At 38.0% G+C, this 15,341-nt stretch overlaps 1 protein-coding gene across 1 annotated transcript in view; it reads right to left on the bottom strand.

Moving 5' to 3' along the window:
• Positions 1-1,989: 1,989 nt before the first annotated feature.
• ZEB1 (zinc finger E-box binding homeobox 1) overlaps positions 1,990-15,341 on the bottom strand; it is a 124,233-nt gene continuing 110,881 nt past the window's right edge. Inside the window, exons 6-9 of the mRNA XM_032100419.1 lie at positions 11,041-11,146; positions 8,177-9,987; positions 6,546-6,726; positions 1,990-4,484 (exon numbers count right to left, since the gene is read on the bottom strand). Of these exons, the coding sequence (XP_031956310.1) occupies positions 3,934-4,484; positions 6,546-6,726; positions 8,177-9,987; positions 11,041-11,146 (2,649 nt within the window). The 3' untranslated portion in view covers positions 1,990-3,933. The remainder of the gene's footprint in view (positions 4,485-6,545; positions 6,727-8,176; positions 9,988-11,040; positions 11,147-15,341) is intronic.

Consider the following 15,341-nt stretch of genomic DNA (forward strand, 5'->3'; position numbering starts at 1 on the left):
CACAAACAAAACCAGCACCCCAGGCACAGCAGTGCTCTGTCCCATGCTGAATTTTAAGGACATTTTTCCTTCTGCCAGCCTGTCCCTGACTGCTGTGCCAAGATGAGCCATGCATGGTGAGCCTAAGGAAGAAGCAGGCACAGACATCAGCCTGGGCACACAGGGCAGCTGCGTTTCATCTTGTGACTGAAGAACAGGTCATAGCACAGTGGAGTTTTATTAAAACTACACATCTCATGTTTGCTGCTCTTTCCCAACTTTCATTTATCTCTAAAAGACAGAATCAAAGGCTTTACACTTTTGCTTTCACTTTTTTTTTTTTTTTTTTTTTTTGTGTGTGTGTGTGTGAAACTTACTGTCCTTGAAACTGCTTTGCCATTAATTTAGAGAGAGGTCACAAACTCACAAAACCCACATGGCTGCAGCTGGGCTGCTGCCGGTCCCCTGGGGCTTGGACTCTGTCACAGCTGCCCAGGCATCTCCACTCACACAGAGCTTCCTCACTGCTGGAATCTCACTGCCGGGGCTGGGAATGGCGCCCGTGTCCTCTAAGCACCTCTGGCTTCCACATGAGTTTGCTCAGCTAAATGAAGACACCACAGTTTCTGTGTTTTTCAAACAGGTAACAGATGATGTTACAAGGTCACAAACACCAGAGACATCGCTGAGCTTAACAGACACAAAACCCAGTGCACCAATCCATTTTGAAGACAAAAATGTTAATAATGGTTTCGTAGTCTAAGTAATGAATATAAATTTTCTTCCCCAAAACAATGACATTTCCTGAGTAACAATTGCTTGGACTTCACTCTCTATCCAAGTTACTGGCCTTTTACATTCAGCTGTCACTTACATGAGTAACCTTGGGTTTATTAAAATTCTTTGTTTTAATACTAAAGACAACAAAATTTTCCCATTTCATCATATCTCACTGGATTTATTACCACAGACATCTTGGAATATGAAAAATACGGAAAATCTTAAAATAGTTTCAAGAAGGTGTGTTTCATTACCTAGAAGAGAGCAGAGACAGTTTTACCTGTGAGAAATTCTGGACCACCTGATTAATTCTGTTATGATAAATTTTACAAGGTAATATTACTAATGCAATGAAAGTGATTGGTTTTTTCAAAACAGCTTTCTCATATTTAGCTCAATGATCCTATGAAGTTAGAGGTTTACTCTAGTTAAAAGTGCCATACTGGTATACTGTACAGCAAAATGCACACAAAGTAAAATGATTAGTATATGGGATAAATCCTTTGTATGTGTTAATGTTGAGATAATAAGATTGAGAAATATTCAGAACATAGGTATGTGAATATAAAATAACTTAAATGATGTTCCTTAAACCCATTCCCAGTCCCCCCCCGTTCCCTCTTCCCCCCCCCCCCTTAACAACTGAAATCCCATTTTAGGGATCATTAAAGAACAGAACTTTGCTTAAGGAACAGTCTGCAAACTTTGCTTGAACTGCAAAACATTGTAAACATGCCTATGTAATAAAATTTTCAAGGCTTTATATTTACATTACTGAAATTATGTATCTGTAATGTTGGCATTGTATCTTTGGAAAGTTCAACAGCAATATATACACCAGCCTTTCCACGGACAACTAACTTATTGCTAAGTCAAGAAAACAGTTGTGGACTTACTTCATTTAAAAGCAGTCTTATTGAATAAGATAGCATTAAACAGTGTATTAGATAGCTATAGAAAAAAAAAACCAACCAAAAAAACCCAACCAAACCAAACAAAAAGCCACATGGTTCATTTTGAAAACTCAGTTGTTCTCCTGATGCTGGTAAACCAATGAACTAACGTAGCAATCCCTGTGCCTGCACACAGTTCAAACTCTTCTTTCACTTCCATGCTCCTTATGTACCACTGAAACCCAGGATCAACACTGAAGCAGGATCTGTGTCTCAGTAACTCCTCAGAGAAAGAATTTAAACGCATTTTCTACATTACCAGAATAATGACAGTAGGTCAGACTTGTTGATGCATTTTATTGTGAGATGGGGAGTTTGGTAAAAAACTAGAAAATGACCATGATGTAACAAGGAACTTAAAAATGAAGTTTCAGATTTGTAACATACATACATGAATACAGGAACAAATTGGCACAAAAATGTTAAACATTGTTCCCAACACTGTTTTATAAGATTATTCTAATTTGGCTTACTAAGGAAATGAGAGTTTTATGGTTAAACTAATCTCTTAATAAAACTGCAGAGCATCATGCTATTAGTCACACAGTGAATTTCAAAATTTAAGAGCTTTATATTAAAAACTGGGTAAAGGTAAAATGAATTGATTGCAATTGTAAAATTAATACATTCCCATTTTAATTCTTCTGTTCTACAGTCCAAGGCAAGTATAAATGTTAACATAACACTGTTAAATCAAATCTCAATGCAAGAGAACCGATTGCATCTCTACTTTAAATCTTATCAACTTTCCAAATTTTCATACTAAAATATATTATTGTATTAATACAAACTACAGTATTATACACTACACTGTGTAATAAATAAAGAAATATAAAAATAAGACACATAAATATAAAAGTTTTCTAAAACTAAAAAGGTACATATGTCAGTAAGAAGGGTATTAATACTGCCAGGTTTGAAGACATACAGTACAAAATGTTGCACAGATCTATAAACTAAAAGAAATAAAATAATACTGATAGGTAAAAATCAGCTAACATTGTTAATAAATGGGGTCCATAATAACTAACATTTGAAAATACTTATGAGCCAGATAACATGTCATGTATGTGTCTGAAATTAAAGTAAACCAATAAAGCAATAAAGCAGATTAGAAAATTTCCCTTGTAATTATTGTAGAGAAATTCTGCAAGTCAGGTATTAACCCAAAATACCACCAAATAATTAAATAATGAAATATACCAGTGTTCTTACTTCTCTGATGGCTGAGTGTTTTTTTTCCCCATGAATAGTTTAGAAGTTTGATACAAATCAACAAATGCTAGTTATTGTAGGCCACACATTGGATAAAGGCTGCTTAGAGCCTTTGTAATACTGATAAATGGCACTTACAGCACACAGGTCTTGCATAAGGCCAAAAGAGATACAAAGCTTCATATCATATCCTTCATATTGTTACTACATACTCAAAACACAATTACAAACACTGTTTTTGACAACTTTCCTGTCCTTACCAGTATTAACACTGTTAGTCCCTGCAATCAGAACTCAACGACAATCTTCTCAACTACATTTTTAACCACATGAGTAAGAAACTTCAGTTCTTCTATCATCTTCTTTCTTAAGGCTAACAATACACTTTAAATGATAATATGCTCTACTACAACATCTAATGTCAGAAACTGCTACCTTCTAGGTTGAATTTACAAAGGTAGCCAAGCACTGTTTGCAACTGCATTACATGTCTCTGCAAAAGGGAATTCTGTAGTGCAGAAGTTCTCACATTTTAAAACATAAGAAAATACTGAAGCGGATTTAGGAAATGTTTTACCATTAAAAAAAAAAAAATCATATAAATCTCTCCCAATTGTACAGTTTAAAAATTAATCAACTTAAGAATGAAAATTAATACTGATAAAACAAACAATGCCAGATGCTTGTCTAATAATCAGGTTTCCTACAACCTGTTAAACCTTTGCTTCCAGAGTCACTGTATTTTTCTAATCTGCTTCATGTTATAAACTTGATCCTAACTTGGAAAACTGTGTGAAAAATTACTAAGTTTGAGGTTCAGGCACACCTGGATTTCTTTTTTTTTTTCTTTTCTTTTTTTTTATATATATATTTTTTTACACAGTAGTGAACAGAAATCACAGTATGCAGGCTACTGCGTTTCCATGAAAAGCATGTATAATATAGAAGGAACTTCATTACCAATTTCTTTTTTTTTCCTTATAGAAAAAAACCTAGCATGTAAGCTTTATTTGTTATTTTCTTCTGACACCTGCCCATTATTTTGTATAACTTCTGGTTCTGCATTGCTTGCTTGATTTACAGCTTCATCATTCTTGTTCTCTTCAGTTTTCCCTTCTTCTTCTACTGCTGCTTCTTCTTCTGCATCCCCTACTTCTTGTAGTTCCCTACATTCTTTTTCTTCCTGAAGTCCCTCTATGTCTTTTTCTTCTTCCTCCTCTTCCTCTTTTTCGCTGTATTCCTCCTCCTCCCTGGTTAGGCTCTCTCTCTCATCCGAGTCGATCTGCGAGGGGGACGCCCTGACCACCACGTGCTCACTGCTCAGCACCTCCGGGCCCATCTCCTCCGGCTCGGCGCTGTCGCGCTCCTCCGTCTCCCTTTTGCAGTAGGAGTAGCGATGGTTCATGTGCTGAGAGTAAGACCCCGAGTGTGAAAACCGCTTTCCACACTTGTCACATTGGTAGGGCTTTTCCCCAGAATGCAGTCGCATGTGTTCAATCAAATGGTGTTTGTGTTTAAATGCTTTTGTACAGATTCCACACTCGTGAGGTCTTTTACCTGTAAAGTAAAGGACAAACAATTGGACATTTTGTAGCTGAAGTTTTAAAAATGCACACTGTTGTTTTCATTGAAAAATGCTGGTGGTGAACTTATTAGCATGGATTAAATTTTATTTAACAAGATGTTCTACTCCATGCGTTATCAACCTGAGTTTCTCTCCCAAAGGATGAAGGTGCAAGACTACATTGTCACAATCACAAGAGTAATTTGTAACTTTTTTAGGAAAACTCATAGGAGGATAAAGAGATTCTCAGATACACCTTCTAGCACAAAAAAAGTGCAAATATAAATTAGAAAAGGAGACATTTTTCTTGCATAAACTATTTTCAATCAAAACCATTTTAACTTTTCTATCTTGATGGTAATTTAAAATCAACTAAACTTTTATGTTGGCTTTTGTGTACCAAGTCCTTCCATGATACTGGTGAAAGGAAAATCATTCTAAAATCTAGGTTGAATATTTTATGTACAAAACTTGCTGAATACACATGTATTGACATGAAAAACCTGTTTCACTCAGTGTGTTTCTGCTCTGTTTTCCAGCTATTCTCTTGATTCCAGAGTCTCTCATAAATGTATCAGGAGCCTAGCAGTGTTTTTTTAACATTCGAAGTTGTTACACAAAAGAACTTTGCAGTCTTAGTTCAGACATAAAAGACAAAGTAAGACAGCAAGTTTTTGGTCACACTACATAGATGACCAGCAGATGACCACAGATGTTATCTCATGCTGAACAAGCAACGAGGTGGGTGCTGGTCTCTCTTCCCAAGGAACAAGTGACAGGACAAGATGCAATGGCCTCAAGTTGTGCCAGCGAATGTTTAGATTTGAAATTAAGAAAAAATTCTTCACCAAAAGGGTTGTACTGGCACAGGCTGCCCAGGGAAGTCATTTAAATCCCCAGAGGTATTTAAAAGATGTGTAGATGTGGCACTTCTGGGACATGGTTTACTGGTGGACTTGGCAGTGCTGGGTTAATGGTTGGAGCCAATGATCTTAAAGGTCTTTTCCAACCTAAATGATTTTATGATTTTGAACATTACATTGAACTCAAAACTGGTATGGGAAGAACAATTGTGTTAGGAAAAGGAGGAGTTAAAAGAGTCTCAGGACAGGATAGGTATGAAATTAGATACCCTTAATGAATACAACTTGAGAAGATCAAGACAAAAAAGAATTTGCAATGCTTTTAATTTTATATGTGAGATAACATTAAAATGTTAATACACAGAAATGTAATTAATAGAATATAATATAGTAATTCAGCTACTCTGCAAACCAAGAAAGTAGAGCAGCACGATGGGAGTAGCCAAAAGTTCTAAAGAGTTTCTTTTATGGATGTGGGGGAAGAGGACATAAGAGAGCCAGCAAGAAAGAAATACATAATACAAAACCCAATATGTATTTGGCACCTAACGAATTAAAAAAAGAATTTTTATTTTACGACATCACGGAAGAAAAAAGAGAGCAAGAGGTACTAAAAAAATCCTAAAGATACCAAAACTGGAGCCAAAAGGGACAACTATGAGAAATTAAAAATAAAAATCAAAGCCAAAAGGGTGTTCTTTGCTGGTTAGATTCTATGTCTAATGAATATCTGAACCTGTTAATTTCAGGTCATTACAAATATGGCTCAGTTTGAAAATCCTTCATGCCAGACAGGCATGCTGCTGTTCACGTAAAGTATCAAATACATACATGATCCTTTTTTTTCCAATTTATATTTTTAATTTTTTCTTAATTTATAACCAGGCAAGGTAAATTAAAAGTAATATATCCTCAGTTATAGGCTGTGGTTCACAGATGATTATTCACAAGCCAGATGCAAAACCTCCCATTTTTCTATTTAGGGTTCAGGTCTAACAAATTGAAAGAAAGACAGAATCACTGTTCTGTCAAACAAATATACAAAACCAGGGGTTTCTAAAGAAAGCTTAGCACAGGCAGTAAGGACTGCTACACTTCCCTACACTGTCTGAAAACTGGATTCCAGTTGAGATTATCAATTACACGTTATCAAAGAAATAATGATCGGAAACATCTTTTCCCAGTACATACCTGTGTGTTCATACTTATGCCTCAATAATGAGCTGCTCTTCTGGAATATTTTGTCACATAAATCACATGCATACATCCCATTTTCTGTCTTTCTCATTTTTTTCTTTGGGGGTGTTGAATCAGAATCATTTTGATCTTCTGCATTGGGTATTCCTTCTGAGCTAGTGTCTTGCCTTTCATCCTTCAGAAAAATTTAAAAAAAAGTTAAGTTCAATAAAAAAAGTAACCCACATAAAATGAAGCTGCTATTCTCATTCAATTCCATAAGCAGACAAACAAAATTGTTTAGACTTCCACAGTCAAAAAAAATCTTTTACTGCATTGTTCTGCTTTGCAGTCCCTGCCACCACCCAGATGCAGAATCCTTACTGGGACTGGCTTTAATCACATCCAAATCTAATTGTTGGCCAGGTCCAATTCAGGGCCCATAAAATAAATGCAATATTACAGACCTGTAAAGCACTTCAGTAAGTGGGAAGAGCAAATTTGCCAACTAACTGCATTTTTTGCTAATCCACCTACCTTTTGCTGCCTCACAGACTTTAAGAAGTTAAAAGGCTGTTTTTGCTGAAGTTTTCACAAAAATGCTATTTAAGTTACCATTTAAATTTGAATATTTGACTACCTTCTTCCTCATGAAACTACCAAAAATACTACTTAGCCCCAAATTTAAGGGACTTCAAATAGTTTCATTACTAGTTTCAAAAATATAATTGTCTATTTCTAAGCATTTCAAGTGCTAAAACTCCCCTCTAAAAGCACAGTATTTTCTACTGACATCAGCAGCATCACTACACACATATTTTATCACATACTATCAAATCTGAATATAAAAGTGTACATGCTAGCTACCTCAAATGTCTGTCTCAAGCTTTTAATATAAGCAACCTTGTAACTCTTCAAGGCTCCTCAGTCTCTGACAATACAGAAGCCTGAATAGATTATTAAGTTTCTCAGATTTAAGCAGAAACACTCAGGCACTTTTCTGTTCTGCCCTGTCCCTACCTCAATGCGCACAGGTGATTCTCAGGAGGACTGACCCTGGTTAGATCACATCTGGATGCACCCAGGGAAGAGCAAGCCAGGATACAGGAATGGCAGATGAAGAAGAAAAATATCTCCCTGACTTTCAATTGAGAATATATCTGTGTTTTGTTTAAAGTGCCATTACAGTGCAGGATGAATTCAGCTACTTTGCAAGCCAAAGAAGCAGAGCAGTGTGAAATGTAGCCAAACATTCCGAAGAGTTTATTTTCTGAGTGTGGGGAAAGAGGAGATACAGAGCCAGCAAAAGACAGAAGCTATGGTTTTATTTTGCTTTTTGATCAGGAGCATTAGATAGTCTTTAAAATAGTGAGCACTAATGTCCTAGAAAATTAAATATGGAGAAGAACTGAGCTGTCCATGCACAACAGTTTCTGTTAGTCTGGATTCAAGATGCCTGAGCTGACTAGCTTTGCAGAGGGCACAACAGTAATGTCTATTACCCATTTACAGTCAAGCCAAATAAGCCTGACAGCTTGTATTTATATTTTTGTTTAATTTACCCTGATAGTTTTCTGTTAGCTCAGCACTGATACAGACTGAATACATCATACATACATCATGCAGGAATATGGGGATCAAATTACCTGATTTCCATTGGCTTGGGTCTGTTTTGGTGGTGTCTCATGAACTGCAGGGCTAACTGTAGTAGAGTATGTATAAGCCACCTGTGGAATCAAAATGGTTTGCTTATTGGCAGCGAGAGCTCTCAAGCAGGGAACACTGTTCTGGTCAGCAATGGCAACAATTGTAGGTAACTGGGCAGTGACTGTAGGTATAGCAATATTTATGGGATTGGCACTTGGTGGGATTACATTTACAATAGGATCAGAGTCTATAACACTGTTGTCCTTCTGTGGTTCTTTTTTTGCACAAGTTAAGTTCAAAGGTTCTTCTTGGACAGAATAAACACTGTTCTGGTAAACACTAGTTATGGTAGATCTTTCCAACAGTTCTCCATGTTGCTTTGGTAGAGAAAGGTCAAGAGGTTCTATTTGTGGCTCTTCTTGTACACCCTCTGCCGTGTACGTGTAACCCTGTGAATTTCTTGATGAAGAAAGGTTTAGTGGTGATGCAGATGGCGTGCTACTGTGTGAACCATTCAGAGTTGATCCCTCTGGTAAAGTCTGAGATTTTGTTGTACTGACAGGATTTTCTGAGTTATTTGTGCTGTTCTGGGGTTCACTCACATTTGTAGTTGCTGCTTGATCATCGTTGTCTGTGGGACTGCTTAATTTAACTTGTTCAGGAGAAGATGGTCCAGAAGACTGCACAGAAATTTGTCCAGCTTGCATTTTTTCAAACCACTTTTTTACCACATCCAGTGGTAGGTTTACAGAATCTGCTATTTTTGAAAGCTCTTCTGCGCTTGGTTGTGCATTTAATGCATAATACGCCTTTAGGAGCGATAGAAGGTTCTTTAAAGGTGGCTGACCAGGAGATAAGTTGTTCTCCCCAGCTTCTGATGGGACAGGGGACTCGGGTTTCTCAGCTTCTGTTCCACTGGGCTGGGGAAGCTGAGGAGGGCTTTTTGTTTCATAGTGCTTTAATTCTTGAAGTGCATTAAGATCTCCTGGACAGTCATCACAAAGAAGACAAGTGCTATCATTGGTCTCTCCTTCAAAGTTCTTATCTTTCTCAGACTTCACTGTGAGATCTTCTGGTAATTTCTCATTTTTGCAACTATTTGCAGGAACAGAGTTTTCTTTTTTTAGATTTTGTGGAACAACCTGAAGTTGACTTGGCTGCTCCAAGCTGTAGTTGATGATAATTTTGGTTGTCCCATCTTGGTCAACCAAAGGAAGACTGATCGCTGAAATGAGGGAATGGCCAGCTTGTTGTATAGATGCATTGTTGATTGTTTCTTGTTCTTTGGACACAAGATTAGCATGATTGTTTTCCAGTACTTGCCTTATTACATTACCATCCACTGCCACTTTCAATACATTTTGAATGTCACTTAAATTGATGCTTATGGGAGACACCAGACCTACTGTTGGTAGAACAACAGCTTGCACCACACCCTGAGGAGAACTGGTTGCCTGCAATGGGCTACCACCACTAAAGACCCCATTCTGCAAAGGGGTTGAACAATTAATTCCTGAAGCAACCACTATGGGCTTGAATTCATAATCCACAGGTTCAGTTTTAATTTGGTTAAGAGGAAGCTGCTCTTGCAAGGGTTTATTTTCTATCTTTTGTCGTATCTGTGGTCTTGCTGGGCTACCTGGTGATGCAGAAAGGGAAGGGGAGGAGCACTGAGACATCTTGAGCCCTGACCGGGCTCGACCATTCACGGGCATCAAACCAATACACTTCTTACTGCTTATGTGTGAACTGTATGAACCAGAATGGGAAAAACGTTTCTTGCAGTTTGGGCACTCATATGGCTTCTCTCCTAAAGATTAAAAAAAAAAAAGAAAAGAAAAAATGCATATGGAACAGTTAACCAGGTTACAGCGTAGCTACATCAAACAATAATTACCAGAAAGAATACATTATAATGACCTCTCAAAAAGTCCTAGGGAAAAAAAAATAATCTTATCTAGTGGATTGAACAGTAAGAGTATAGCTCTGATCCAAGGCTCCTTTAATAAGTTTGTGATCCACTAGTAGGTATAGGATGGAGCCCACATGATCATGTGTTCCAGTATTTCTCTATTTGACAATTACAGATTTCACTGAACTCCATTAAAATAGTACCACCACTAACTTCAGAAGCTACATAAAGTACTTCAGAATGGAAAAAAAAAGAATATGATTAAAGAAAAAAAATGCAATAAATGCAAATCATAATTGTATAAGGAGCTATGCATGTTTTATTGCAGCAAATGCAAATACAATCTACCCATATTTGCTACAATACTCACAATAACCCACAATACCGGGTTAAAGACAGAAATTAATAATCTCTTTTGAGTGACCACATCTAACCTATTGTTATATTATATATTAAAATATATTATTATATATAACATTTCTTATAAATTGGAACTTTTCTAATAAATTGTGTCCTGAGTCTACTTTAATATGACTTGTCTTGAGTGATGACAATTACAGTGACAGGAGGAACACACGATTCTTATGCCCTGATTATTATCAATTAAAATTTTCCAGCAAGGCTTGTAACACACTGAATGATCTGCAAACATTGAAGAAAAAAACAGGCAAGTGAAAAGGACCAGAAAGATGTCCCTATTTCTTCTGTGACAAGTCAAGTTTTCCTTAATTGTAAGAGATTAAGTTGCAACTTTAAATCCTCTTTGAGTTTTTCTGCATATTCCCTGCACACAGCTGAAGGCTGCAGTCAGTGCTTGCAGTATTCCAGGGGGAAAAAAATAAGGAAAACACTAGTATTTTAAACTTAGACTTACAAGACTGCTACTACATCAAAGTTATAAAGAGCAGAAATGGCAACATTAGTACTCAATTCAATGCTTGATTTATTTACCACTGTGGATTCGTAGGTGCTCCTTTAGGTGATGTTTATATTTAAAAGCTTTTCCACATTCAGTGCACTTGAATTTTCGATTACCACTGGACTGCGTCACATGTCTCTGTAGGAAAGAAGTCTTAATTATTTTATAGGACAAAATCTTGCACAAACACCTTGTATTTTCACATTGCAACAGAGAAAATGCAATACAAACCTGAAAACAATCAACCATAATTGTAAGACACTAAAGGTGGTATGGAAAAAGAAACAAATTACAAATCAGGTAAAAACTGAGACACACATTTTTTCTGAATAAATCTGGTACAGTAAAAAGAAAAAAATAAATTCAAAATACAGTTGCCCCTTCTCCTAAATTCAGGTGATGTCTACACTGACATGTTATGTGAGTAGGAAGTTCCAGGATGAATCCTAATTCTACTTGTGAAAGCAAAAACATCAGGAAAAACCCCAAGCCCACTACCCACAGAATATTTCATGCAGGACAGAAAACATTAAAGTCGATAGAAGCCTGTTTAAACTTCAATCAATTGACTTGATTTTTCCATTTACATGCTTCCAGGGTTTACTGTTGGCCTTGGATTCCTCTATATAATGATGCCACAAGATTGCTCAAGGGAAGGTAGCTCAGTGACAATAAAGGGACTTCTGGTCACAATTAATTTGCAAATTAAATGTGAGAAACTAAACCGAAACAAATAAAAATATGGAGGGATTTGCCAAGTACACAACATCAAACCTCTTCACTATTTGCACTGAAGCTCTGTGATTTTGTTAGATTTTGCCTTGTGTGAGCATTTATTAACTTCTAAATTGTTTTTGTCTTTATTGCTACACTAGCATAAAAAAAAAGCAAAAGCTAAGACAGACACGTAATATGTAGTACATGTGACATGTATTTGCAAGATCTGTAATTTTACCACAAACTGTGTAAAACTATGAATGTGTATTTTTAAGGACAAAAATCACATGCACTTTAAAAGTTGAAGCAGCTTAATTACCAACATGTAATAGAGGAATTAGAAATTCTTCTGTTCAAACAACTTGTTTATTAAAAAAAACCCAGCAGCTCCTTTTTAAGTAGAGCTTGCTTGGCAAAAAGATATTCTACCACAATTGGGATACAACTGCACATTTTTGGTAACTGGGGGAAGCATTTTCATAAACTCATGAACAGAGCTGTGTGGTGGCTGGTGAGCCTGTGATACAAGGGACAAAGAGAGTCCACTGGTGAGGCAGTCCTTAGTACTGAAGATTCCTCCCCAGGTTAGGGTGACAGAAAAGGCTTTTCCCAGGATGCATTATTCTAGTATGTTAATGTATCCCAGTTCTGCTTCCCTGGTTGGCCCACGGCCTCCCTGCCCCTTGCTACCTTGTATGTCCCTGCCCTAGAAGGTTCTCCACTCCAGGTTTCCCCCATTGACCCCTGCCCCATCACCACTTCCTCAGAGTTTCTCCATTAGTTCCCTTACCCTAACCCCACCTGTGTACTGCCCTCGAGCCCTCAGATCATTGGTCCCTGAGGCTTGATCTGCTCCCATATTTAACCCTGGACCCTCCATTGTTCTTTGTCTTCGTCCCTGGAACCCTTCACGAGCATGGCTGCATTAAACCCCTCCCGTGGAACTCTATCCGGAGACCCTTCCCGTCTCTTTGTTGTCGACCCATTCACTGGAGCTATCCATGCGTATACAGTGGTCCTGCCCAGTGGCTTCGCTCTGGAGATGCTTTTAGGAAGGTCGTGGCACCTTGGGCTCCAGCACCGACAAGCCGCAGCGGACAGTTTGTGACAAGCTGTTCATGGACTCTGGGGACAAAGAGGCTGCCCACCACGAGCAGTGGGTGTGGATCAGCTGCCTCTGGTGTGAAACCATGTGGGGAACTCCTACCCCTGGCTCTGGCCTGCTGCGCTCGGCAGCACTGGGAGCAGATGCTCACCACGTGCTGGGGCTCTTCCCTGAGCACAGACATGACTGCTGGGCTGAGAAGTGTGCTGGAGCAGCAAGGATGGATAAAACACAGGATGATGACCCTGCTGTGAGACATGCCTGCAGATCTGAAGAACCCATGGTTGTGCAGGTTGCTGGATGAAAGTCTGAACTCTTGCAATGAGATATGCTGTCCAAATTATCAACCCTTCCTGTTCTACTCCCTGTCCTCCTTTATATGTTACAAATGCTAACAGAAGACAAATTGAAATAAGATAATCTAAATTACTTCCCAATACTCTAATTCAACGGTTCCCTTGGGATAAGCATTTGGTTGAGCTGCAGATTTTACCTTTCAGCAGATTCTGCTCCCACCCTGCTCAGGGTGGGCAGCTTCCTGCCTCCTCCTGGGCTCTGCAGTGAGGTCTCTACTCCAGCTTATCCTGATTAGCATGTGACCCTCGTTCCGGGGTTTGTCAGCTGTCTTTTGCTAGTTCACATGGCTTTTCAGCTCCATTTAACTAAGTCCCTTGAAGATGATGTTCTAAAATATTGTGGCTGACTCACTGCATTTCACTTTAATGATCCAACTGCACTGAGTCTAGGGGACCATGTCAAGATTTACTTAAGCCTGCCAAGGATCAGTTAGTACCATTTGACTTGAGATTATACAAGCTAACAGATCTCAGGATATATACAGTTACTGCAGGTCCTGGATGACATAAATATTCATACTAAGTATCAGTGCATGTATTCAATCTGTCAGAAATGATTCTGCTCCAGTCTTTAAATCTAATATTCTATTTCTAAGGCATGGAAGTCCACACTCTGCTTACCAAATTTTTAATGAGTTTTCCTGTTTTCCTGATCCTAGCTATAAGGTGCTTTAAGCTTTCTGCTACGTAGTGTTTCCAAATCTATTTTGCCTTAGCTTCTTATATTTGTAACTCTCTGTTCAGCTTTCTTGCTGTCTCTTGTAATACTGTTTTATATATCTGGGACTTTGTCAGAAATACTTTGAAGGATCTTCTTTAAAAGTAACTGAGAACTCATAACACTTCTCCAAAGTACCACCTGTAATACTTTCACCTTCATTTTCTCAGATTCAAACGTTTTTCCCCATTTCAGCACTGTTAAAGCCTCATTAGAGAATTAACTGCAATATTCAAAGAACATTCCTTTGCACTCCTTCAAGGACTGAAAGAAGAACCATCAGCATTAAGGTCTGTAACTAGCCACTAATACATCCCTGCATCAAATGTTTACTATGCTTAGGACTGAAGCCCACCCCTCTCACACCAGAGAACAAAACTAATTAATGAGAATCCTCAAAAGTTATTTGGAAGACAGAAATTACAGGTGTATCAGGGGTTTTTCACAGATGGTTTGACCACAGTCTCTAAGAACTGCCATTTTTCAGCAGTGTGCACAACACTGCAAAATTCTGAAAGACTACCTACAGGTGCTTCATAAATTGATGAGAAAAAAATTAAAACAAATATAAGAAGCACTTTTTCACACTTCAGCATCTCTTCTGGTGCTTCACATGTGGAGTCAGACGACACATATGCAGCATCACCTCCTACCAACTGTTAGTGGTGTAGGAGCAGCCAAGGGAGCCATGAGGAGCATGGGGAGGAGGGAGGGATGAAGGAGAAGGTGCAGGATGGCTCTCAGCTCTCTGCTGGAGCAGAAGTTTTGCACACCTCTCCCTGGCTCAGAAGGAGGTCCAGTGTGCAGGTACCCCTTCCACTGCCTTCACTACACTAGATTTTATCTTTGCTCGTTGCTTCTTTGTACAGAACAATTACAAAACTGTCACATGATGGACATTACCAGCTAACCAAGTTATCCAAATAATCTATTGTCAGGTGAAGTTCTTTTAGAATAAGACATCAAGTTTTAAACATGCAGCTGTTTAAGATCCACAACCAGGAGGTCTATGTTTTACTAAGGACAAAAGTTCATTTTCCATTACACAAATGATGTAATCATGTATATGCAGCCAATTTTGAAGACATGACAACTTTGTGATAATAACCTAAACAAATAAGTATTTCAAATTTGCCAAGCATCTAAACTATTGTAGTTTTAATTCTGGTTATGGCTTGAGAGAAAAGAACACACTTAAACAGGTGTAATACTGAGTTCCAGATACCTCCTAGAAACAACATTAATCAAATACAATTGTGCCTTCAAAAGTATAAATCCATTAAAACATATCTACGGGAATACAATTTAAGCTTCCCTTTTTAGCAATTCCTCTGAGAGTGTTTACTCACTTGGTATTTTTTATTTTTTCATTCAAACTACATGCAAGAATGAGAAAGGCTTCCATCTCCCTCAACTACCTTATTCTTCTGGTTTTAG

Source organism: Corvus moneduloides, chromosome 1 (assembly GCF_009650955.1).
Source record: "Corvus moneduloides isolate bCorMon1 chromosome 1, bCorMon1.pri, whole genome shotgun sequence".
NCBI classification, from domain to species: domain Eukaryota; kingdom Metazoa; phylum Chordata; class Aves; order Passeriformes; family Corvidae; genus Corvus; species Corvus moneduloides.